The 26,567-nt window shown below is 37.2% G+C and overlaps 1 protein-coding gene and 1 long non-coding RNA gene across 6 annotated transcripts in view; one reads left to right on the top strand and one right to left on the bottom strand.

Moving 5' to 3' along the window:
• The window catches only part of LOC105477442 (uncharacterized), an 82,037-nt gene that overhangs the window by 15,243 nt on the left and 40,227 nt on the right, over window positions 1-26,567 (bottom strand). For 4 of the 5 annotated variants that reach the window (XR_011620400.1, XR_011620402.1, XR_011620399.1 and 1 more), the window contains one exon: window positions 8,843-8,932. This is a non-coding gene — a long non-coding RNA (uncharacterized lncRNA). Of the gene's footprint in view, window positions 1-8,842; window positions 8,936-26,567 lie in introns of all 5 variants that reach the window. The other variant, XR_011620403.1, reaches the window with a different exon arrangement.
• LOC105477582 (olfactory receptor 5H8-like) lies at window positions 22,630-23,578 on the top strand. The gene is given in 2 exon segments (XM_024791448.2): window positions 22,630-22,962; window positions 22,964-23,578. Coding segments are annotated over 2 exon segments (927 nt in total). The 5' UTR covers window positions 22,630-22,650.

Below are 26,567 nucleotides of genomic sequence, written 5' to 3'. Positions count from 1 at the left end.
TGTGAAGAATCTAATGATAGGAATAGCATTGAATCTATAAGTTGCTTTGAGCAGTATGGCCATTTTAATGATACTGGTTCTTCCTATCCATGAGCATGGAATGTCTTCCCATTTTTTTGTGTCATCTCTGATTTCCTTGAGAGGTATTTGGTAGTTCTTCTTGTAGAGATCTTTCACCTCCCTGGTTAGCTGTATTTTTATGTATACTATTCTTTTTGTGGCAATTGTGAATGGAAGTGCATTTGCAACTTGGCTCTAGGCTTGTCTGTTGGTGTATAGGAATGCTAGTGATTGCTGCACATTGATTTTGTATCCTGAGAATTTGCTGAAGTTGCTTGTCAGCTTAAGAAGCTTTTGGGCTGAGACAATGGGTTTGCTAGATATAGGATCATATTATCTGCAAACAAAGATAGTTTGACTTCCTCTCTTCCTATCTGAATACCTTTATTTCTTTCTCTTGACTGATTACCCTGGCCAGAACTTTCAATATTTTGTTGAATAGCAGTGGAGAGAGAGGCCAACCTTGTCTTGTGCCAGTGTTCAAGGGGAATGCTTTCAGGTTTTATCCACTCAGTATGATATTGACTGTGGGTTTGTCATATATGGCTCTTATTATTTTAAGGATTGATTCTTCAATACTTAGCTTATTGAGAGTTTTTAACATTAAATGATGTTGAAATTTATTGAAGGCTTTTTCTGCATCTATTGAGATAATCATGTAGTTTTTGTCTTCAGTTCATTTATGTGATGAATCACATGTTTCGATTTGCCTGTGTTTAACCAACCTTACATCCTGGGGTTAAAGCCTACTTGATAGTGGTGAATAAACTTTTAGATGTGCTGCTGGATTCAGTTTGCCAGTATTTTGTTGAGAATTTTTACATTGATGTTCATCAAGGATATTGGCCTGAAGTTTTCTTTGTTGTTGTATCTCTTCCAGGTTTTGGTATCAGAATGATGCTGGTCTCATAGAATGAGTTAGGGAGCAGTCTCTTCTTTTTTTTTTTTTTTTTCTTTTTGAGATGGAGTCTCGCACTATCACCTAGGCTGGAGTGCAAAGGCACAATCTCGGCTCACTGCAAACTCTGCCTCCCAGGTTCAAATGATTCTCCTGCCTCAGTCTCCCGAACAGGTGGGATTACAGGTGCCTGCCACCATGCCCAGCTAATTTTTGTATTTTTAGTAGATACAGGGTTTCATCATGTTGGTCAGGCTGGTCTCGAACTCCTGACCCTGTGATCTGCCTGTCTTGACCTCCCAAAGTGCAGGGATTACAGGTGTCAGCCACTGCGGCCCTTCTTCACTTTTTTTTTTTTTTTTTAAATAGTTTCAGTAGGAATGGTACTGCTTTTTTTTTTTTTTTTTTTTTTTTTTTTTTACCTCTGGTAGAATTCAGCTGTGAATCTGTCTGGTCCTGGTATTTTTTTTGGTTGGTAGTGTATTTATTACTGACTCAATTTTAGAATTCAGTATTGGTCTATTCATGGATCCAATTTCTTCCTGGTTCAGTCTCGTTAAGTGTGCAGATGTCCAGGAATATATCCATTTCCTCTAGATTTTCTCATCTATGTCCATAGAGGTGTTCATAATATTCTCTGATGGTTGTTTGTATTTCTGTGGGGTCAGTGGTAATATCCCCTTTTTCATTTCTGATTTTGTTTATTTGAATCTTCTCTCTTTTCTTCTTTATTAGTCTGGCTAATGGTCTCTCTATTTTGTTAATTTTCTCAAAAAATCAGCTCTCGGATTTGTTAATCTTTTGAAGGGTTTTTCATGTCTCTATCTCCTTCAGTTCTGCTCTTGTCTTGGTTATTTCTTCTCTCTGCCAGCTTTGGGGTTTATTTGCTCTTGGTTCTCTAGTTGTTTTAGTTGTGATATTAGGTTGTTAACTTGAGATCATTCTAGCTTTTTGATGTGGGCATTTAGTGCTATAAATTTCCCACTTAAATCTGCTTTAATTTCATCCCAGAGATTCTGGTACATTGTATCTTTGTCCTCATTAGTTTCAAAGAACTTCTTGATTTCTGCCTTAATTTCATTGTTTACTCAAAGGTGATTCAGGAGCAGGTTGTTTAGTTTCCTTGTAGTTGTATGATTTTGAGTGAATTTCTGAAGCTTGAATTCTAATTTAACAGCATTATTGTCTGAGAGACTGTTACGATTTCAGTTCTTTTGCATTTGCTGAGGAATGTTTTGCTTCCAATTATGTGATCAATTTTAGAGTAAGTGTCATGTGGCAATAAGAAGAATGTATATTTTGTTGTTTTGGGATGGATAGTTCTGTAGATATCTATTAGGTCCACTTGATCCAAAGCTGAGTTCAGATCCTGAATATCTTTGTTAATTTTCTGTCAGAATGATCTGTCTAGTATGGGGTGTTAAAGTCTCCCACTATTTTTGTGTGGGAGTCTAAGTCTCCTTGAAGGTCTCTAAGAACTTGCTTTATGAATCTGAGTGCTCCTGTATTGAGTGCATATATATTTACGATAGCTCTTCTAGTTGAATTGAACGTTTTACTATTATATATGGCTTTCTTTATTTTCTTTGATCTTTGTTGGTTTAAAGTCTTTCTTGTGAGAAACTAGGATTGCCATCCCTGGTTTGTTCTCTTTTTCATTTGCTTGGTAAAATTTCCTCCATCCCTTGATTGTGAGACTATGTGTATCTTTGCATGTGAGATGGGTCTCCTGAAGACAACATACTAATGGATCTTGGTTCTTTATCTAGTTTGCCATTCTGTGTCTTTGAATTGGGCCATTTAGTCTCTTTACATTTAAGGTTAGTATTGTTATGTTTGGATTTGATTCTGTCATCATGATGCTAGCTTGGTGTTTTACAGGCTTGTTTATGTGGTTGCTTCATAGTGTCACTGGTCTGTGTACTTCAGTGTGTTTTTTGTAGTGGCTGGTAACAGTTTTTTCTTTCCATATTTAGTGCTTCCTTCAGGAGCTCTTGTAAGGCTGGTCTGGTGGAAATGAATCCCTCAGCATTTGCTTCTTTGAAAAGGATCTTATTTCTTCTTCACTGATTAATCTTAGTTTGGCTGGATATGAAATTCTGGGTTGGAATTTCTTTTCCTTAAGAATGTTGAATATTGGCCCCTATCTCTTCCACCTAGTATCGTTTCCACTGAGAGATCCGCTGTTAGTCTGATGGGCTTTCCTTTGTAAGTGACGTAACCTTTCTCATTGTCTGCCTTTAACATTTTTTCTTTCATTTTGACTTTGGAGAATCTGATGATTATGTGTGTTAGGGATGATCTTCTCATGCAGTATCTTACTAGGGTTCTCTGCATTTACTGAATTTGAATGTTGGCCTGTCTAGCTAGGTTGGGGAAGTTTTTCTGGATGATATTCTAAAATATGTTTTCTGAGTTGGTTCCATTCTCTGCATCTCTTTTGGGTACCCCAATCAGGCATAGATTCAGTCCCTTACATAATTCCATCCCACATTTCTTGGAGGTTTTGTTCATTCCTTTTCATTCTTTTTTCTCTATTCTTGTCTGTCTGCCTATTTTATTTCAGAAAGATAGTCTTTGAGCTCTGAGATTTTTTTCTCCACTTGGTCTATTCTGCTATTAATGCTTGTGATTGCATTATGAAGCTCTTGTAGTGTGTTTTTCAGCTATATCCAGTCAGTTCTATTTCTCTTTGTACTGGCTATTTTTCCTGTCACCACCTGCATCATTTTATTATGATTCTTAGCTTTCTTGCATTGGGCTACAATGTGCTCCTTTAGCTCAGTGAAGTTCATTTTTATCTACATTCTGAAGCCTTCTTCTGTCATTTCCACCATCTCAGCCTCAGCCCAGTTCCAAATCCTTGCTGGAGTCATTTGGAGGAAAGGGGGCTCTCTAGCTTCTTCAGTTTTCAGTGTTTCTGTGCTGATTCTTTCTCATCATTGTGGGCTTATCTAACTTCACTATTAGAGGTTGCTGTCCTTTGGATGGGATTTTGTGTTTTGTTGTTGTTTTTGTTGTTGTTGTTAACTTTTAACAGTCTGGCCATTCTTCTTTAGGATTGCTGCAGTTTGCTGGGGGTTCTACTCCAGACCCTAGTTACCACAGATTTTCTAGTACCTGGAGGTATCACCAGTGAAGGCTGCAAAATAGCAAAAATGGCAACCTGCCCCTTCCTCTGGGAGCTCCATCCCAGGGAATACTGACATGTTGCCAACCTGAACGCACCTGTAGGAGGTGACTGGAGACTCCAGTTGAGAGGTCTCACCCAGTCAGGAGGAACAGGATCAGGGACCTGCTTAAAGAAGCAGTCTGGCTGTGTTTTAGCAGAGCAGCTGTGCTGTGTTGGGGATCCCTTCAGCCCCTGATCAGTTTGGGCTCTCCAAGGCCTGCAAGCTGGACTGGGTGAAATGCCCAAACAGCAAAGGCATTGGCTTGCCTTGCCCCATAGAACATGGGCAGGGGTGACTCAAGGCCCAGGCTGGGAGGATCCACCCAGCGAAGAGGAATGGATCAGGGTCTCATTTAAAGAAGCAGTATGGCCACACCGCAACAGAACAGCTGTGTCATGCCAGAGAACTGCATCTGCCTTGATCAGCTTAGACTTTCCAAAGCCCACAGGCTGGAATGAGCAAGTTGTCAAAACAAAGGTGACAGCCTGCCCCTCCACCCAGGCAGTCTATACCAGGGAGAGATCAGAGCTCTGTCCAAAGAATATGGGGAGGCATGGCTTGAGGCCCTGGCTGAGAGGTTCCACCCAGTGAGGTGTAATGGATCGGGGTCCCACTTAAAGAAATAGTCTGGCTGTGTTTTATTAAAGAAGCTGTGCTGTGCTGGGCAGTCTCTTCCTTGTCTGGACCCTTTGGATTCTCCAAAGCCTGCAGGCTGGAATGGCTGAGTTGTCCAAACAGCAAAGATGGTGGAGTTCCCTTCCTCTGGGGACTCTGTCCTGTCTTGGTCAGGCTCTACCCTGTTGCCAGTGGCTGGCTGGAATTCCAAGCTAGTCTTATCTTATGAAGTGCCATGGAAGTAGGGCCCACATGCTGATGCTGATTGGCCCCCTGGATTCAGCTCCCTTTCTAGGGATACGTATGGACCTCCACCTTGCCTGAGTTGCAGTTGGAGATCTCAGAGCCATTGTATGTAAAGCTCCTGGGTCTCTGTGTGTGCCTGAGCGGGTGCTCTGCTGAGACTCTACACAGCCCTGGGTGTCGGACTCAAGACCCTGGTGGAGTGGGCTCACAAGCAGATCTCCTGATCTGAAGGTTGCAGTGTGACTTCCCAGGGTTGCACATTCACTCACTGCTTCCCTTGGTTGGGAGGTGGGTGTTCCCTTAGTGCCATGTCACTGTCACTCCTGGGAAGGCCATCACCCTGCCCAGCTTTTCTTTATTCTTTGTGGGTTGAGTTGTTTCGCTGATCAGTCCTAGTGCAAGTACCTGAATATTCCAGTTGAAGGTGCTATATTCACTTGGCTCTTTCATTCCTCTCCGTGACTGGAACACACTGTAGCTGCTTCTAATCTGCCACCTTGGTCCCTTCCTTATTTAATCTTCCTAAGCTACATTTGGCTTTCTATGTATTGTTTTAAAGATCTTTTACATTACAAATCAGAAGTCCTACTGTGCTTTCTTTCTTTTGCTATGGGAGGCTCAATGGCTTACATACATGAAAGCCCAAAATAAGTACTTGTGAAATATTTGTGAAATCAAATAGAAACCAACAGTACAAATGCGTAGAATACAGTGAATTGTTCTTGCTTTCTTTTTCATGAGGATTGGCTCTTTGTATAGAATATGACAAAATATCATGGAGAAGCTATTCAATCTTAAAAATTGAAGGATACGGCCGGGCGCGGTGGCTCAAGCCTGTAATCCCAGCACTTTGGGAGGCCGAGACGGGCGGATCACGAGGTCAGGAGATCAAGACCATCCTGGCTAACACAGTGAAAGCCCGTCTCTACTAAAAAATACAAAAAACTAGCCGGGCGAGGTAGCGGGCGCCTGTAGTCCCAGCTACACGGGAGGCTGAGGCAGGAGAATGGCGTAAACCCGGGAGGCGGAGCTTGCAGTGAGCCAAGATCCAGCCACTGCACTCCAGCCTGGGCGACAGAGCGAGACTCCATCTCAAAAAAAAAAAAAAAAAAAAATTGAAGGATACAAAACATATAAATATTTAAAACAAAATTCATTATTTCATATTTGCAGAGCTCCACTCACAAAAGTAGACCAGATCATTTGCCCTCTTTTTGTTCCCCAGAGAGGTACCTGCTAAGTAGCAGGAAACAGAGCTAATGGATTACAGTATAGCTGCTTTTATTTTTACTCCCCAGAGAATCAATGTTATTGTATATATTTATAGTTTATTGATTTTTATTGCTCTATAACATTTTATTGTACTTATGGTTTTCAGTCAATTATCTATATTTTGCTTGTTTGTTCACTGTTATGACCCAAAGACAAGATTGGTAATATTAATACAAGCATCTGGTGTCTCTTCTGCCATTTTAAAGGTCTAGTTACCCAGTTGGCCTTTTCTTTGAATGGGAAGGTAGAAAACAAACTATGAATACATGGACAGGGCATATAGCATCTCAAGTCTTATTTTAGGTGGGGTGGTGGTTGGAGGAATGGAACAGGCAACTGAGAGCTCTGAAGAGCCCAGACTTTCTCTGCAGCTTTGTCCTGTACATTTCTAGTTAAAAAATGTATCTGCTCTGGTATGTCCTTCAGATATAATCCCAACTATTTTATGCCCTCAAGAAATTCACCAAAATTGCTAGTCCACTGATATAATCTCATTCTCATTTCTGTTATAGATTTATTCCTTTTAGCACATTATTTTTGTATTTAGTGGAATATTAGAAAATAGGCAAATTATGTACTTGGGAAACCCACTCCCCATTTTGGACAAGACATTCTTCTGAATTTTTATGAAGAAATTAAAGAAATATTTATGTATTATTTAATGAGTATTTAGACATAAAGAATAATATCACATTGAAATTTCATTCAATTGCCTATAACACCGCTCATGTTGGGTTGAAAGCACCCCATGGAACTACTAATAGCAATAGAAATCCTCTCTATTATATGAAGACGTATTTTTTACTTAATCTTGATATTTAAGTATTCATAGTTTTCTATATATATGTTTATATTATATATATATATTCTCTCTGTGTCTCTCTCTTATATATATTTATTTACTTATCATCTTATAATATCTTCTACTGCTCATGAGACTGCTGACAAAATTATCCTATACTGTGCGCAAAGAAACAATATTATTAGAATTTAGGTAAATGCAAACAGCAATAAAAACTAGAACAACAGCATTGTTCTAAGCCTGGGAATTTGGAATTTCCAGCCTCTGCTTTTTCCTTTCCTCACTATTTTGACAGTTACATGTAAAATTCAATAGGACATCTGTTGCAAAGGATGAAGTATTGTGGTATTTTAAAAATACTTTTTCTTGGGAATTACTACCAACTGATGATAGCCAATCAAAACTCTATTGCCTCATTTCAGTAAGGTTAACAAGAAGGATCTATGTTTATCAGAAAAAAAATTGTATAGCTGGAATCAAGCTTTGGAAGAATTTTCTCAAAACATTTCACCTGTGGAGGAGGTGAAGCAAGATGGCTGAATATGAGCCTCCAGTGATCATTCTCTCAAAAGGAACACCAAATTGAACAACTATCCACTTTAAAAAGACATCTTCAGGCTGGGCGCAGTGGGTCACGCCTGTAATCCCAGCACTTTGGGAGGCCGAGTAGGCGGATTATGAGGTCAGGAGGTCGAGACCATCCTAGCTAACATGGCGAAATTCCATCTCTAATAAAGATACAAAAAAAATTAGCCGGGCGTGGTGGTAGGCACCTGTAGTTCCAGCTACTCAGGAGGCTGAGGCAGGAGGATGGTGTGAACCCGGGAGGCAGAGCTGGCAGTGAGCCGAGATTGCACCACTGCACTCCATCCTGGGTGACAGAGCGAGACTCCATCTCAAAAAAAGAAAAAACAAAACAAAACAAAAAAGCACCTTCATAAGAACCAAAATTCTGGTGAGTAAACATAGTATCTAGTTACAACTTCATATCATTGAAAGACACGCTAAGGAGGGTAGAAAACGCAGTTTTGAATTGCTGATATCACCCCTCACATACAAGGAGAGAGGATACATGTGCTTAGGGGAGGGAGAGAACACTGATTGTGGGACTTTTCACTGGAACTCTGGGCTGGCCTGTCAGAGGGCAAAGCAACACCAGGCAGAACTCAGTGCCCACAGAGGAAACATTTAGACCAGTCATAGCCAGCAGGGAATTGCTCATCCCAACAGTTGGTACCTGAGTTCTGGCAAGCCTCGACACTACAGTCTAAAGTGCTCTGTTATCTTAAATAAACTTGAGAGGCAGTCTAGGCCACAAGGACCATAATTTCTGGGCAAGTCCTACTGCTGTGTTAGGCTAAGAGCCAATGGACCTGAGGGGCATGCAACCTAGTGAGACACCAGCTGGGGTGACCAAGCAAGTGCTTGTGGCACTCCTCCCCCGACCCCAGGTTAAACATTCTTGCAGATCTTTCAGATCCAGGAATGACTGCAAATCCAGGAATGACTCCTTCCTTCCACTTGAGGAGCAGAAAGGAAAAAGTAAACAGGACTTTGATCTGCAACTTGGATACCAGCTCAATCAGAGTAGGATAGGGCACCAGGAGGCCCCAATTCCAGGCCCAGCTCCTGGATGACATTTCTAGATACACCCTGGGCCGGAAAGGAACCTGCTGCCTTGAAGGGAAGAACCCAGTCCTGGCAGAATTCTTCCCTTGCTATCTAAAGTGCTCTTGAGCCCTGAATAGTCATCAGTGGTACCCAGGCAGTACTCACCATGGGCCTTGGGTAAGACTCAGAGATGTGCTGGTTTCAGGTGTGATCCATTACATTCACAGCTGTGGTGGCTACAGTGGGACACTCCTTCTGCTTGAGAAAAAAAAGGAAGAATAAAGTGGACTTTGTCTTGCAACTTAGGTACCCGTTTGGCCACAGCAGGATACAGTACTAAGCAGGATCTTGTGGTCTCTGAGTCTAGACTTTGACTCTTGGATGGCATTTCTGGTCCTTTATCGGCCAGACGGATACCCACTGCCCTGAAGGAGAGTCCCAGACTTGGGAGCATTCACTACAAGCTGACTAATGAGCCTTTCGGTTTGGATTGAACATTAGCAGTAGCCAGGCAGTACTCATCATGGGACTGGGGCACTAGTAGCCATGAGGAGAGACCTCTCTGATTGTAAAAGGAGAGAAAATAGTGAGAAAGACTTTGTCTTGTGGCTCGGGTGCAAGCTCAGCCACAGAAGAACAGAGAACCAGGTAAATTCTTAAGGTTTCTGACTCTAGGTCCTGGCTCCCACACAGCATCTGTGAATCCACCTGTGGATGAGGGAAATTTGCTGCTCTGAAGGGAAGGAAAGAATACCGGAGGGCTTTGCCACCTGGTCACTGCAAAGCCCTAAGGTCTTGAGTGAACATAGGCAGTAGACAGGTAGTGGTTACCATGGACCTTGGGTATGACCCAGTGGTGTGCTGGCTTCAGGTCTAACCCTGCACAGACCCAGTGGTGTATGTCACCCAAACCTCAGCTTCAGGCAGCTCAGCACAGTGACAGGGACATCATTTGTTTGGGAGAAAGTAAGGGAAGAGAACAAGAGTCTCCACCAGATAATCCAGGGAATTCTTCCAGATCCTATCCAAGACCACTAAGGTGTTACCTCTTTGAGTCTGTGACAATCACAGTGTTACTTTGCTTGGATTGCCTCCTAATACAGATATGGCTATAGTGACCAAAAACTTAGATTAAAACACCCAAGTTCCTTCAAATACCCATAAAGTCTTCCCAAGAAGGATGGGTGCAAATAAGCCCAGACTGCAAAAACAATAATAAATACCAGACATTGAAAGACATCCACAAGCTTCAAGACAATCCAGAAAAACATGACCGACCAAATGAACTAAGTAAGGCACCGGGAATCCATCCAGGAGAAGCAGAGATATGTGACCTTTCAAGCAGTGAATTCAAAATAGCTGCTTTAAGGAAACTCCATGATTTTCAAGAAAACTCTCAAAAAAAGGACTCAGAATCCTGTAAGATAAATTTAACAAAGAGATTGAAATAATTTAAAAGAATCAAGCAGAAATTCTGGAGCTGAAAAATGCAACTGAAATAATAAAGATTACATCAGAATCTCTTAATAGCAGAACTGATCGAGCATAAGAAAGTATTACTGAGCTTGAAGACAGGATGTTTGAAAATACATAGTCAGAGGAGATGAAATGAAAAAAAAATACAAAAGAATGAAGCATGCCTAAAAGATCTAGAAAACAGCCTTAAAAGAGCAAATCTAAGAGGTATTGGCCTTAAGGAGTAGGTAAAAAGAGAGATAGGGGTAGAAAGTTTATTCAAAGGGATAATAACAGAGAACTTCACAAACCCACAGAAAGATATCAATATCCAAGTACAAGAAGGTTATAGAACACCAAATAGATTTAACCTAAAGAAGCCTACCTAAAGGCATTTAACAATCAAACTCCCTAAGGTCAAGAAGAAAGAAAAAATTCTAAAAGCAGCAAGAGAAAAGAAACAAATAACATACAATGGAGCTCCGATATGTCCTGCAGCAGACTTTTTCAGTAGAAACCTTACAGGCCAGAGAGAGTGGCATGACATATTTGAAATGCTGAAGAAAAAACTTTTATCTTAGAATAATGTAAACAATGAAGATAGCCTTCAAACATGAAGGAGAAATAAAGATTTTCTCAGACAAACAAAAGTTGAGGGAGTTCACCAACATCAGACCTATCCTATAATAAATGCTAAAGGGAGTTCTTCAATCTGACAGAAAAGAACACTAATAAGCAATAATAAATCATGTGAAGATACAAGACTCACTAGTAATAGTAAGTACACAGAGAAACATAGAACAGCACTGTAATTGTGGCATATAAACTACTCACATCTTGAACAGAAAGACTAAATATGAAGTGATTAATAATCATAACTACAACTTTTCAAGACATAGACAGTATAATAAGATATAAATAGAAAAAACAAAAAGTTGAAAAGTGGAGATATGAAGTTAAAGTGTAGAATTGTATTTATCTTTGATGATTTATTTGTTTGCCTATGCGATCAGTGTTAATTTATCATTAGTTTAAAGTAATGGGTTATAAGATAGTATTGGCAAGCTTCATGGCAACCTCAAATCACAAAACCTATACAAGATACACAAAAAAATAAAAATCAAGAAATTAAAACATGCCACCAAAGAAAATTCACCTTCACTAAGTGGAAAACAAGAAGGAAGAAAAGAAGACCACCAAAAAAAAAACAAAAACAAAAACAAAACAAAAAAAACCCCAGAAAACAAATAACAAAATGGCAAGATTAAGACCTTACTTATGAATAATAACATTGAATATAAATAGACTAACCTCTCCAATCAAAGGATATATAGTGGCTGAATAGATTTTTTTTTAAAAAGACCCAATGATCTGTTGCTTACAGGGAACACACTTCACCTATAAAGACACACATAGACTGAAAATAATGGGATGGAAAAAGACACTGCATGAAATGGAAACAAAAAAGGAGGAATAGCTATACTTACATCAGGCAACATAGATTTTAAGGCAAAAAGTGTAAAAGGGTACTAAGAAAGTTATTATGTAATGATAAAGAGGTCAACTCAGCAAGAAGATATAATTACTGTAAATACATATGCAGTCAACACTAGAGCACCCAGATATATAAAGCAAATATTACTAGAGCTGAAGGGAGAGATAGACCCCAATACAATCATAACTGGAGACTTCAACATTGCACTTTCAGCATTGGACAGATCTTTCAGACAGAAAATTAACAAAGAAACATTAAATGTGATTTGCACTATAGAACAAATGGACCTAACAGATATGTACAGAACATTTCATCCAACAGTTGCAGAATACACATTATTCTCCTATGCACATGGATCACTCTCAAGGATAGACTATATATTATGGCAAAAAACAAGTCTCAAAGAATTTTTTAAAAAAGAAATAATATCAAGTATCATCTCTTAATGTAATGGAATAAAACTAGAAATCAATAACAAGAGGAACTTTGGAAACTATACAAACACATTGAAATTAAACAATATGTATATGAATGACCAGAAAGTCAATGAACAAAATTGAAAATTTTCTTGAAACAAGTAAAAATGAAAACACAACATACCAAAACCTATGAGATGAAGCAAAATTGGTACTAAGTTTATAGTCATAAGTGTCTACCTACAAAAACATAGATAAACTTCTAATAAACAACCTAAAAATGTATCCTAAAGAATTAGAAAAGCAAGAGCAAACCAAATCCAAAATTAGTAGAAGGAAATAAACAATAAAAATTAGAGCAGAAATAAATGAAACAGAAAAAAGGAAAACAATGTAAAAATCAAGGAAATGAAAAGTTGGTTTTCTGGAAGGATAAACAAAATTGAAAAACCACTGGCCAGACTACCTAAGAAAAAAAGACAGAAAACCCAAATAAATAAAATCAGAGATGAAAAAAGGAGACATTACAACTGATACCACAGAAATGCAAATGATTATTAGGGACTACTATGAGTAAGCATATGTAAATAAATTTGAAAATGTTGAAGAAATGGATAAAATCCTAGATACAAACAACCTACCAAGATTGAACCATACAGAAATCCAAAACCTGAACAGACCAATAGCAAGTAAGGAGATTAAAGCTGTAATAAGAAGTCTCCAAGCAAAGAAAATCCCTGGACCCAGTGGCTTCATTCCTGAATTTTACCAAATATCTAAAGAAGAACTTAACATCAATCCTCCTAAAACTACCCCCAAAAATAGAGCTGGTAGGAATACTTCCAACTTCATTCTACAAGGCCAGTATTACTTTGCTACCAAAGCCAGACAAAGATATCCAAAAAAGAAGACTACAGGCCAATATTCCTGATGAACATTCATGTAAACATCCACAAAATAGTAGCAAACCAAATTCAACATCACATTAAAAAGATCATTCATCATGACCAAATTGGATTTATTCCAGGGATGTAAGGATGGTTGGGCATATGCATATCAATTGATGTGATACATCATATCAACAGAATAAAAGACAAAGCCCATATGATCATTTGAATTGATGCAGAAAAAACATTTGATAAAATTCAATACCCCTTTATGAAAAAAACTCTCAAAAAACTGGTTATAGAAGAAACATACCTCAACATAATAAAAGCCATAGATGAAAGACCCACAGCTAGTATCATACTAAATGGGGAATAACTAAAACCCTTTTTGTAATATCTGTAAAATGACAGGGATATCCACTTTCACCACTTTTAGTCAACATAGTACTAGAAGTCCTAGCTAGAGCAATCAGACAGGAGAAAGAAATACAGGGTATCCAAATTGGAAAGGAAGAAGTCAAATTATTCTTGTTTGCAGATGATATGATCTTATATTTGGATGAACCTAAAGACTCCACCAAAAAACTATGAGAACTGGTCAACAAATTCAATAAAGTTGCAGGGTATAAAATCAACATACAAAAATCAGTAGCATTTCTATATACCAACAGTGATCAATCTGAAAAAGAAATGAAAAAATTAATTCCATTTACAATAGCCACACATAAAATTTAATACCTAGGAATTAACTTCACCAAAAAAGTGAAAGATCTCTGTAATGAAAACTATAAAACACTGATGAAAGAAATTGAAGATTACACCAAAAAATTGAAATATAGTCCATGTTCATGGATTGGAAGAATCAATATTGTTAAAATTGTTTATACTACCTAAAGCAATCTACAACTTCGATGCAATGCCTATCAAGATACCAATGACATTCTTCACAGGAATAGAAAAAATCTATCCTAATATTTGAATGGAACCACAAAAGACTCAGAATATACAAAGCTATCCTGAGTAAAAAGAACAAAACTGGAAGAATCACAGTAACTGACTTCAAATTATACTACAGAACTATAATAACCAAAACAGTACGGTGCTAGCATAAAAATACCTACATAGACCAATGGAACAGACTAGAGAACCCAGAAACAAATTCATACATCTACATTCAGTGAACTCATTTTCAACAAAAATGCCAAACACGTACATTGAGGAAAGGATAGTCTCTTCAATAAATGGTGCTGGGAAAACTGGATATTCATATGCAGAAGATTGAAACTAGACCCCTGTCTCTCACCATATACAAAAATCAAAATGAACGGAAGACTGAACTAGAATACTTGAAACTATGAAACTATTACAAGAAAACATTGGGCAGCACATTGGTCTGGGCAAAGAGTTCTTGAGTAATACCCCAAAAGCAGAGGCGATCAAAGCAAAAATGGACAAGTAGAATCATATGAAGTTAGAAAGCTTCTGCACCGCACACAATCAACAAAGTGAAGAGACAACCCACAGAATGGGAGAAAATATTTGCAAACTACCCATCTGACAATGTATTAATAATCAGAATACATAAGAAACAGAAACAACTAGTAGGAAAAAAATCTAATAACCTAATTAAAAATCGGCAAAAGATATGATAGACATTTCTCAAAAGAAGACATACAATCACTAACAGCTATATGAAAAGATGATCAATATCAATGATCATCAGAGAAATGCAAATCAAAACTACAATGAGATAACATCTTACCCTAGTTAAAATGGCTTATATCCAAAAGATAGGCAGTAAGAAATGCTGGTTAGGGTGTGTAGAAAAGGAAACCGTCATATACTGTTGTTGGGAATGTAAATTAGTACAAGCACTGTGAGACAGCTTGGAGGTTCCTCAAGAAACTAAAAATAGAACTACCATATGACCCAGCAATCCCACTGCTAGGTATATAGAAAAAAAAAAAGAAAAGAAAAAAGAAAAGGAAAGAAAGAAAGAAAGAAAGAAAGAAAGAAAGAAAGAAAGAAAGAAAGAAAGAAAGAAAGAAAGAGAAAAGAAGGAAAGAAAGAAAGAAAGAAAAGAAAACCAGTGTATAGAAGAGAGATCTGCACTCCCATGTTTACTGCAGCACTATTCACAATAGCCAAGATTTGCAATCTAAGTGTCCATCCACAGACAATGGATAAAGCAAATGTGCTACATATATACAATGGAGTACTAATCAGCCATTAAAAATTATGCTCCTTTCATTTGCAACAGCATGGGTGAAACTGGAGGTCATTATGTTAAGTAAAATAAGTCAGGCACAGAAAGACAAAAGACAAACTTTGCATGTTCTCACTTATTTGTGGGAGTTAAAAATCAAAACATTGAACTCATGGAGATAGAGTAGAAGAATGGTTACCAGAGGTTGGTAAGGATAGTAGGCAGGAAGGAGTGGTTATGGTTAATGGGTACAAAAATATAGTTAAGTAGAATGAACACGATGTAGTATTGTGACTACAGTCAATAATAACTTACTGTACATTTAAAAATAACAAAAAGTATAATTGCATTGTTTGTAACACAAAGAATAAATGCTTGAGGCAATTGATAACCCATTTACCCTGATCTGATTATTATGAATTGTATACCTCTATTAAAATATCTCATATACACCATAAATATATACCACCTACTATGTACCCACAAAATTATTTTAAATTTTAAAAAAAGTTCATCTATAAGATGTGCACTTGCTACAATTGTGTGATATTTACCACATCTAATAAAGTACCTTCTACATGAGACTTACTTGAGGGCTATAGGTAACGGTAACATCATGATATCCCCCTTTATCCTTCTAGATAATTTGCACAACACCCTAGACATGTTTCAGAACCTTCTTGTATTCTGAGCCTCAATCAAAACCAGCATCTTATTGGGTTATTGGTTAAATGGGCCAGAGTAACACACTCCAATTAGGAACACGTCTCCAAAATTCAAAGAACCTATTAAGGCGTTATCCCTCTTTCTAGCCTTCAGGATAGGTTCGATGGAACAACTTTTCGTTCACTTTAGAAGGGATAGCTCAACATGCCCCACACCACTGGACCCCTAGAAATTTCACTGAAATAGAAAGTCCCTGAATATTTGTGAAATGTATTTCTGACCCTCTGGCATGCATGCGTTACCAACAAGTCTTGAGTAGTTACTACTTCTTGCTTAATGGGACAATCAGCATGTCATCAGAATAATCAGCACAATGTCATCAGTATATCATCAGTGGAATATCTTGCGGAAAAGAAAGAGGATCAAGGTCCCGAATATTTGCAACTCATATATCTGACAAAAGAATTGTATCTGGAATATATACCAAGTTCTCAAAATCAATGGAAAGAAACCTAATAACCCAATTTTATTAAATAAGCAAAATATTTTAACAGGAGAAACTTCACCAAAAATAATACAGATGTGTCAAATAAGGTCATAAACACATGCTGGATCATTAGTCATCATGGAAATGCAAATTAAAACCTCAGTGTGATGCTATGAGCTACATATTTAAGTAAACAGAATTGAAAAGATTATTTATACTGAAAACAATGATGGAGACCTTTGGTAGTAAAAACTAGGCAACAAGTTAGAAGATAATTACATAAAATTTAAAGGGGTAGTCAATTTAAGTCAAGTTTTGGTTGGGTGAAAAGCTAATTCGGCACATTATATTGTTAACGCCACCTTTCTGCGGCGCATTCACAGTTACTTTGCTTTTATATACGCAATTTTCTTCCGTATATTTCTTTTTCACTAGAATAATTCTAAGAAAGTCAGATAATTGATTAATAAATCTGCCAAAAGATATGCCCTTTGCTTTCTCCCATCTTGCTAGTGGAGATTAAAGTTTTAAAAAAGTTGATGTGTAGGTAGTTACTTATCAATATTCAGATATCAAATCTAAATGCCAAAAATAAGGACATTTTTACTTTCCTGAACAAATGCTCATTGAGAAGTTTCTATGTTAATTCTCAAAAACAAAATCTGAACATATTACTACCACAATCACAATCTCTCAATAGTTTTCTTCCAAATTGGGATTAAAGAACAAAGTCTGTGACTTAGTTTCCAAACCCACTCATACTCATACTGCTCCTTTGGCCACATTTGGCTCCTTCTTGCTTCTCTCTTTGATTGCCAGTCACATTTGCCATTTTTTGTTTATCCTGGGATCTAGGTTCTCTTATCATCTAGGCCCTTCAATGATGAACGTTGTGTGGAAGGCAAGTGTCCACAGGCATCACTCTGTTAGACAGGAAGACTGCTTTTTTTTTTTCTTTCTTTCTTTCTTTTGAGACAGGGTCTCACTCTGTAGCCCAGACCGTCTGGGCTCACTGCAACCTCCGCCTCCTGGATTCAAGCAATTCTTGTGTCTCAGCCTCTCAAGTAGCTGGAATTACAGGCATGGACTATCACACCCAGCTATTTTATTTATTTATTTATTTATTTATTTATTCATTCATTTATTTTTTGAGACAGAGTTTTGCTCTGGTTGCCCAGGCTGGAGTGCAATGGCGCAGTCTCGGCTCACCACAACCTCCGCCTCCCGGGTTCAATTGATTCTCCTGCCTCAGCCCCCCGAGTAGCTGGGATTACAGGCATGCGTCACCACGCCTGGCTACTTTTTTGCATTTTTATTACAGACAGGGTTTCGCCATGTTGGTCAGGCTTGTCTCCATTTCCTGACCTCAGGTGATCCACCCACCTTGGCCTCCCAAAGTGCTAGAATTACAGACTGAGCCACGATGCCCTGCCTTTTTTTTTTTTTTTTTTTTTTTTTTGGTATTTTTAGTAAAGACGGGAGTTTCACCATGTTGGCCAGGCTAGTCTCATATGGCCTCAAATGATCCCTCCGCCTCGGCCTCCCAAAGTGCTGGGATTACAGGCGTGAGTCACTGCACAGGCCTAAACAGGATGACTCATGAGCCCCACCTCAGAACTACTGAAACAGAATCTGCATTTTAACAATGTCTCCAGGAAATTCATAGGCCTTGAAATTTGGGAAGCACAGATCTACGCCCGCTCCACAGAGGTCCTTTGCCTTTTATTTTCTTTGCTCCTCCCCCTAACTTTTGCCTAGAAAAATTTCTCCTCAGACTTTATATTAAATTTGGGGAGCTAGGTATATATCTGGAATTTGAGCTACAGTTTGCATGAAGAGGACAATTCGTGTTTGCTTCTGAAAGGAATTTAGCTCTTTGGTTTTATTAAAATCATGTTTTCATTAACTCAGATGAGACCATACTAACCAAAGAACTCAGACCATCAAATTATGTAAGTAAACCAAAGTTCGTGCAAATATGTCAGTAGTGTCATCTGTGGTAATAATAATAATAATAATAATAATAGCATAAAGTATAATTTCAATTCTTAAAACTAGAACTGTCTACAATAACTTGATGTTTATGATTCTGAAGTTTGTAATCCCCTGTGGAATAATTTGAACTTTTCATACATGTCCAACCCTACAATGCCCAGTAGAACCGCTAACTTTGTCCTTAAGGGGATCCTCAAGCTCTCTTGGGGCAATTTTCGGTTCTCCACTTTTTCCTGTTTTGGCAAAAGTGCACAGTTGTACAATTAGTTGACTCTGGTGTTCAAGGAAAATTTATACACATGTTTCTTCAACTTAGGAAATGAAGCCTCTGAAATGAATCAATGTGCCAGGATTGCTACCTATGTTTTTGTCATTTTAGTGCTGTAATTGTGTTTATTTCTACTTTAGAAAACCTAACACTTTTAAAGGATCTCCACAATTTCTTCCAAGGTATGGGTAAGAGTAAAATGTTTTCTATAGTATTATTCTTTGGGTAGAAAGTTTAAAACTTGTTTGATAATTTAAGATTAGGTTTACAAGATGTTAGAATAGGCAGATACGGAAAGTATTAGTGAATTATCTGCATACATTATTTTTACAATTAAAGTCTGTTCCCTACTTCTCTAGTAGTTAGAAAATAAAAATAATAATAAAGCCTGAACAAGCAAAATAGCTGTAATACTGATTTGCTCCCTTCAATGATGTTTTATTACCTTGTTAACCTCACTATAGTGACTTTGTAAGGTAAGTTTTGGTGAACCAGAACAACTTAAAACTGAGTTTAAAGAATCAATTATAATGATCACTATACAAGATATCGTTTTGTTGATTCTGATAAAATAATCTATTGTTTAATTAAATACATATGATTAAAACTTTTAAGGTGTCACTTAAATACTTAGCTTTTTACCCACTTTTGAAAATAATTTCATTGAGTATTTATATTTATATATATGCAGAAAATACATATAAATGCAGAAAAATGTCCCTCCAATGCTTTTTCCACATTTATGACTTAAAAAGTATACACACACAAATGGAATCTGAGATTTTCAATTATTTTTCTATTGAGATTGCGTGAACGGAGCCCAATTTAATTTAATTAATTCCAAATTAAAATACATCTGAAATTATTGTTGTTGGCTATGTATATAACCTGTTTCAGGTTGCACTCTTGGCTCAATATTATCTTGCTACAAAAAAAATTGTTGGAGAAGAAAGAGATCTCAAGTAAAGGCAGCAGAATTCCTAAAGTCAGTTCTAACCACTAGAATAACAAAGACAAAGTAACTTGTATATGGAAAGAACTTCTAGACAGTGCTAGTGTATCTATGAACAACACAAAGTTTGTAAGTAAAATTTAAAATTGGATCTTGTTTTCATACACAAAGTCCATAGGAAACTAAAGTTCTAATTTTGAGTAACAGTAAAGAAAAGTTTTCTAGAATTCACATCTAATTCACATCTTTTAATGAACTTTAGGGTTAAAACATCTATTTATCCCCAATCCTCTGTCTTTCTCTGATACTTCCTCTCTTCCTATTATTTGGCTTTCCAACACTCAGCTTTCCGGTATCTTTTCTGCTTCTCTTTTCTACATTTATTCATATATGCCTTTTTTGTTCTCTACTGTTCTCTCTTTTATTTTCTTTTCACTACCTAGATTTTCTTTTCCACTTCTCTGCTTCCTTTCCTCCTCTCCCTGCCTTCCTTTCTTCTCCTTACTTTTGAAAACTTTTATTAAAAAGGCTTACAGAAAACATCTGTTTTTAAGTTCAGGGGTACATGTGCAGGTTTGTTACATAGGTAAATTTGTGTCATTTGGGTTTGTTGTAGAGATTATTTAATTGCCCAGGTATTAAGCCTAGTACCCATTAGTTATTATATTTTTCCAGATCCTCTCCCTCTTCTAACCCTCCACCCTCCAACAGGCCACAGTGTGTGTTGTTCCCCTCTATGTGTCCATGTGTTCTCACAAATTAGCTCCCACTTACATGTGAGAATATGCAGTATTTGGTTTTTGGTTCCTGTGTTAGTTTACTAAGGATAATGGCCTCCATTTCCATCCATGTCACTGCAAAGGACATGATCTCCTTCTTTTTCATGGCTGCATAGTATTCCATCATGTATATGTATCATATTTTCTTTATCCAGTCTATCATTGATGGACTGGATTCTATCATTGATTCCATGTCTTTGATATTGTGAACAATGCTGCAGTGAACATACATATGCATGTATCTTTATAGTAGAATAATTTATATTCCTTTGGGTATATACCCAGTAATGGGATTGTTAGGTCAAATGGTATTTCTGTCTTTAGGTTTTTGAGGAATCACCACTATGTCTTCAACAATGGTTGGACTAACTTACTTACATTTCTCCAACAGTAGGCAAATGGCAAATGTTGTTTGCATTACTTGGAGTGCTGTAGTTCATTCCCCTCACTGTTGTGCCATTTGTTTCCCATTCACTTCTTATTTTTTTCTGGCTTTAATTCTATCAGCAAATGCAAACTGCTTTCACTGAAGCCACTAAAAATCTCTAATTTCCACAATCAGTGATCTCTCTTCATATTTAGTTCAACCAGAGCATTTCTTTTGGCATTTTGCCCTGTACTTTGTCCTTCTTGAGTATATTTCCTCTCTTTATGTCTACAACATTCAGCTCTCCAGTTTCCCTCCTGCTTCTTTGATCACTCTGCCAAATATTTTTTTCTGATATCACCCTTGTCTCTCTGTTTGAGCCAGGACTCTTGGTTGCGTTGGGCAATGAGTTTATTGAATGGAAAGCTATCTAAAAAAGAAATGCCAGGAAAGTTGGAAGAATGAGCTGTAAAAATGGGCAGGAACAGAATTAAGTAAGACAGCTAGTCAACAGCCCAAATCATGTCCCAACACTAGCTCAACAAAAGCTCCTGCTGTCATGGTTGAAATTTCAAATGTCACAGCTCACACTGTCAGTTCCATTGTTGTGTGTGGATGCTTTTGTAAGGGTCTTGATATTGCTGCTTTGGCTGCTTTTGCATCAAAAATTCTCTTTGATCACTGTTCCTTTGTTTTCCACCTTCCAAATTCCAAATCTATGTTGGTGGGTTTGGCTGGCCAAACCTAGTCAAGTAGCCTCATTCTAGGTGCAAGAAGGATGGAAAAGTAAGTTTCTAACTCTAGAATGGGTAGTATTCTCTCTCGGCCACCAAGATTAATGTGGTAGAAAAGAGGACCAGGGGCTGGCCATCTAATAAATGACCTGTAAAGTGGATACACTTTATAACCTGTTTAATATAATTTTAATTGTATTGCCTCTCTGTTCCTCTTTTATGTTTGATACACTCTCCAATGCATAGGACATCTATAACTATGCCTTAAACTACCCCCAATGCCTCCCATATCATTATTTTTATTAAGTTCTAGTAGAGTCACATCTCTAAGTACATCTCACCTGGATGTTCAGAGAATGCCCCTTCCCCATATCTGCCAACGAACCTGAGTTCTCAATCTCATTTAGAATCACCAAATGACTCCTCTTAATTTCAGTGACTACACTCTTCCCATCTAATATGTCATGGAGCCCTGGTGACTCTACATTCTGAATTCTTTTCAATCTATTTCTTTGTCTTCCTCATCACTTCCTTATCACACATGAAGTAGGTACTTTGCATTCATTTTAATCACATGAATAGCATTTTCTTAACAATACATATTCCTAGACCTCATTCTTGAACTACAGAATTTAATAGTAATTCCTCATATTCTGTATTTTGGTAAGAAAGTTCCCCCAGACAATTCTGATATGTAATCTGGCTTGGGATTCCTTTGCAACAGAAACAGTTTCCTGATTAGTATCTCTGACTGCAGGTTCCCTTCCTTGCAGCCTGTTTTCTATAACACCAATTATTTAACTTAAAATATGTCTTACATGCCACCATCTGTCTTAAAATTTTAAATTCATGACTATTTCCTGAAGAATACAGTTCAAAGTCCTTCACATGGCTTTTAACTCATTTTGTGTTTCTGACCTTACAAAGATCTTTTCCTTTGACCTTGTATCCATGTCTCAGACACAGAAATTTTGTACCGTACTCCAGTGTCCACATAAATTAATCACATCCATAGAATGCCTTTCTTTTTGCTTAAATATGTTTATTCATGCACATTCTATAAACTCAAATAATTGCATTTTTCCACCTCTTCAATTCCCCTACTATGGTTTTCATCAGCACAGTGTAATAAATACACGAAGAGGACATTCTGATGAGTGTATGATTTTATTTTAACTCCTCTCCTCTAGTATTCACTTTATAAATCCTTATTGAATATTCTTCTTATGTTTATTTCAGTTCATTCAGGGTACATCCAATGAGGACATGGATGAGGAAAATGCAACATTGCTGACAAAGTTTCTTCTCACAGGACTTACCTATCAATCAGAGTGGAAAATACCCCTGTTCCTAGCATTCTTGATAATATATCTCATCACCATCATGGGAAATCTTGGTCTGATTGCTGTCATCTGGAAAGACTCACACCTTCACATTCCAATGTACTTATTCCTTGGGAGTTTAGCCTTTGCAGATGCTTGGTTATCATCCTCAGTGACCCCTAAGATGCTGATCAGCTTCTTCACTAAGAGTATTACGATTTCTCTCTCTGAATGCAAGATACAATTTTCTTTTCTTTGTAATCAGTGCAACCACAGAATGTTTTCTCTTGGCAACAATGGCATATGATCGCTATGTAGTCATATGCAAACCTTTACTTTATCCAGTGATTATGACCAATGGACTGTGCATCCGGCTATTAGTCTTGTCATTTGTAGGTGGCTTTCTTCATGCCTTAATTCATGAAGGCATTTTATTCAGATTAACCTTCTGTAATTCTAACATAATACATCACTTTTACTGTGACATCCCATTGTTAACAATTTCCTGTACTGACCCTTCTATTAATTTTTTAATGCTTTTTATTTTGTCTGGTTCAATACAGGTATTCACTATTTTGACTATTCTTGTCTCTTATGCATTTGTCCTCTTTACAGTCTTAAAAAAAAAGTCAGTCAAAGGCATAAGGAAAGCCTTTTCTATCTGTGGAGCCCATCTCTTATCCGTCTGTTTATACTATGGCCCCCTTCTCTTCATGTATGTGGGCCCTGCATCTCCACAAGCAGATGGTCAAGATATGGTGGAGTCTCTATTTTACATTGTCATCATTCCTTTCTTAAATCCCATTATCTACAGCCTGAGAAATAAGCAAGTCATAGATTCACTGACAAAAACATTAAAAGGAAGTGTTTAGATCTCATACGGGAATGTATTCTCTTTTTATTTAAAGTCACATAATCATGCAGGCTAGATGTCAGTATATGTTCGTGTATGTTTAAAGTTTTTTTGCAATTACAATTGTCCTAACTTTTTAATGATTCAAGTCATTAGTATCTAATAAATTCCTTAAGATATTTGTATATATTATTGAAAAGCACACAAGAAAATTTTGTCAACTGTTCATGACATACTAGAATAATTAGAGCAGAAAAAAAATAAAAGCATTTTACATGTTTCTTGTTCTTCAATGTGGCTTTATAAATGGATCAAGTGCTACAATAGTAGGTCTTCTAATAACAACTTGAGTATGATGTCTTTGTTACTAATACAGGTTTATAAACTGGAGATTCATAGCACACTTCCTCCATAGAACAAGTTTGTGTTTGCATGAACCCAAGCAAATCTCACGAATTCGGCTAACCATCATGAAGTGTTTTTTTCCATTTTATTGGGAAATGGTTAATTTCTTTTCTTGTAGAGATTCAATTCACATATTATAGATGGAAATGAACAGAAATAGGAAACTATGAGAGGATTCTCTTAGTTCAGTGTGCTTCTGTGAGTGAGGAGGGGCAGTTGCCTCTCCGTGTTTGTGATGCCTTCTAAGAACCTTTCCAACTGTATTTATATGTTTGTTGGCAATCTGAAAACCTTTACTAATTTGGAGTGCTAACGGATGAGACTAAATAATTAAGTTGAGATGAGTGCAGAGAAATAAATAAAATAGAAGTGGCAGAATAAGAATTGAATGGTCGTAATTTTCCCTGAATTAAAAAAAAAGGAAGCTTGTAAGATCAAGAAATCGTTGATATTTATAGGTTATTGTAATGTTCCCTTGTCAATGAGTGACTTTATGCATTTGCAGGGACTTGGATGGAGCTGGAGGCCATTATCCTTAGCAAACTAACACAGGAAGAGAAAAACAAGTAACACATGTTCTCACTTACAAGTGGGGACTAAGTGATGAGAACTTTATATTACAAAAGTACAACTAGGCCAGCCTGGGCAACATAGCAAGACCTCATCTCTAAAAAACATTAAAAACTAGCCAGGCATGTTTGTGTGCACCTGTGGTCTCAGCAACTTGGGAGGCTGAGGCAGGAAGATCCCTTGAGTCCAGAAGGTGGAGGCTGCAGTGAGCTATGATCATGCCACTGCATTCCAGCCTGGGCAACAGAGTAAGACACTGTTTCAGGAAAAAAAGTACAGATAAAATTATCATGTATTATGTCATACTGCACAGAGGGTAACAGAAAAGACATGAAAATGGACAAGGGTTTGAATATTCTGTTGCTGAAAAGTCCTTGATAGCTTTCCTCAAATTCAGTGCTCTTTAAATATAATGAGAGATTCATCTTCAGGTCATCCTTGCCTTTATTCTCTCCACACTTGAAATTCTGTGAGTTCATGCTGGTACCACTCAGGTCCCCACCCCAAAACATACTCAGCTGTGTGTTTTGCAAAACTCAAGTTTCTTTTCTTTTTCATCTGGCTCTTACTGTCTTACCTTCCAAGCACTGCAGCCAGATAATTTTTCATAAACAAGACTCTAATTGAATCATATCCCTCTTCAATAACTTTTAATGGATTGTCATTGCTACCAGATTACATGCATATAAGGTATATGTTCCTAGAACTGAATATAGTTGTGTACTGTATAATGACATTTTGATTGCATATGGGGTGGTGGTGCCATAAGATTACAATGGAGCTGAAAAATTCCTATCACCTAGTGACATCATAGCCATCATTATGTCACAGTACAACACATTACTCATGTGTTTGTGGTGATGTTGGTGTATACAAATCTACTACACTATCAGTCATATAAAAGTATAGCTCATATATTTATATGAGCTGTAATACTTGATAGTGACAGTAAGCAAGTGTGTTAGTGGTTTATATGTTTATTATACTGTTAATGATTATTTTAGAGTATACACCTTCTAATTATATAAAAGAGTTAACTATAAAACAGTCTCAGGCAGGTCCTTCAGGATATATTCCGGAAGAAGGCATCATTGTCATAGGAGATGAGAGCTACGTACATGTTATTTCCCCTAAAGACCTTCCAGTGGCACAAGATGTGGAGGTGGAAGACAGTGATATTCATGATCTCGACCCTAACTAGGCCTAAGCTAATGTGTGTGTTTGTGTCTTAGCTTTTAATAAAACATTTTTAAAAATAAAAAATTAAATAAAAATTCTAAAAATAGAAAAAAGCTTATAGAATAGAATATAAAGAAAAATATTGTTGTATAGCTGTACAACATGTTTGCCTTTTAAGCTTAGTATTATTACAAAGAAGTCAAAAAGTTTTAAAAAGTTTAAAAGTTGATAAGGTAAAAACATTACAGTACGCTCAGTTAATTTAATTTTGAAGAAAGAGAAAACTTTGAACTAAATTTAAGGTAGCCTACATGTACAGTGTTTATAAAGTAAAGTTCACAGTGGTGGACAGAAATGTCCTAGGTCTTCACATTAACTCATCACTTACTCACTGACCCACCCAGAACTACTTCCAATCTGCAAGCTCCGTTTATGGTAAGTTGTACAATTTTTAAATTTTCTGTCTTTTTTTACTCTACCTTTTCTATGTGTAGATATATTTAGATATACAAACCATTGCATTACAATTTCCTACCGTATTCAGTATAGTAAGATGATGTGCAGGTTTGTAGCCCAGAGCAACATGTGACACCATATAGTCTAGGTGTGTGGACTATACCATCTAGATTTTTTGTAAGTACACTCTAGGATGTTTTCACAATGATGAAATCACTTACTTCTTGCAAGAACACTATAGGATGTAATCAAAATGACAAATTTCTCAGAATGTATTCCCATCATGAAGCGATGCACGACTGCATGTAACTATCCATGTTTAATTGTTAATTTGTATGTGCAGATTTTATGATATAGACGTAGATACACGTACGCATAAAATACATAAATATAGAATC

The sequence above is a fragment of the Macaca nemestrina genome, chromosome 2, assembly GCF_043159975.1.
Source record: "Macaca nemestrina isolate mMacNem1 chromosome 2, mMacNem.hap1, whole genome shotgun sequence".
Lineage (NCBI taxonomy): Eukaryota > Metazoa > Chordata > Mammalia > Primates > Cercopithecidae > Macaca > Macaca nemestrina.
The sequence above is the reverse complement of the archived record's forward strand: the minus strand, read 5'-3'. Positions and strand labels throughout refer to the sequence as shown.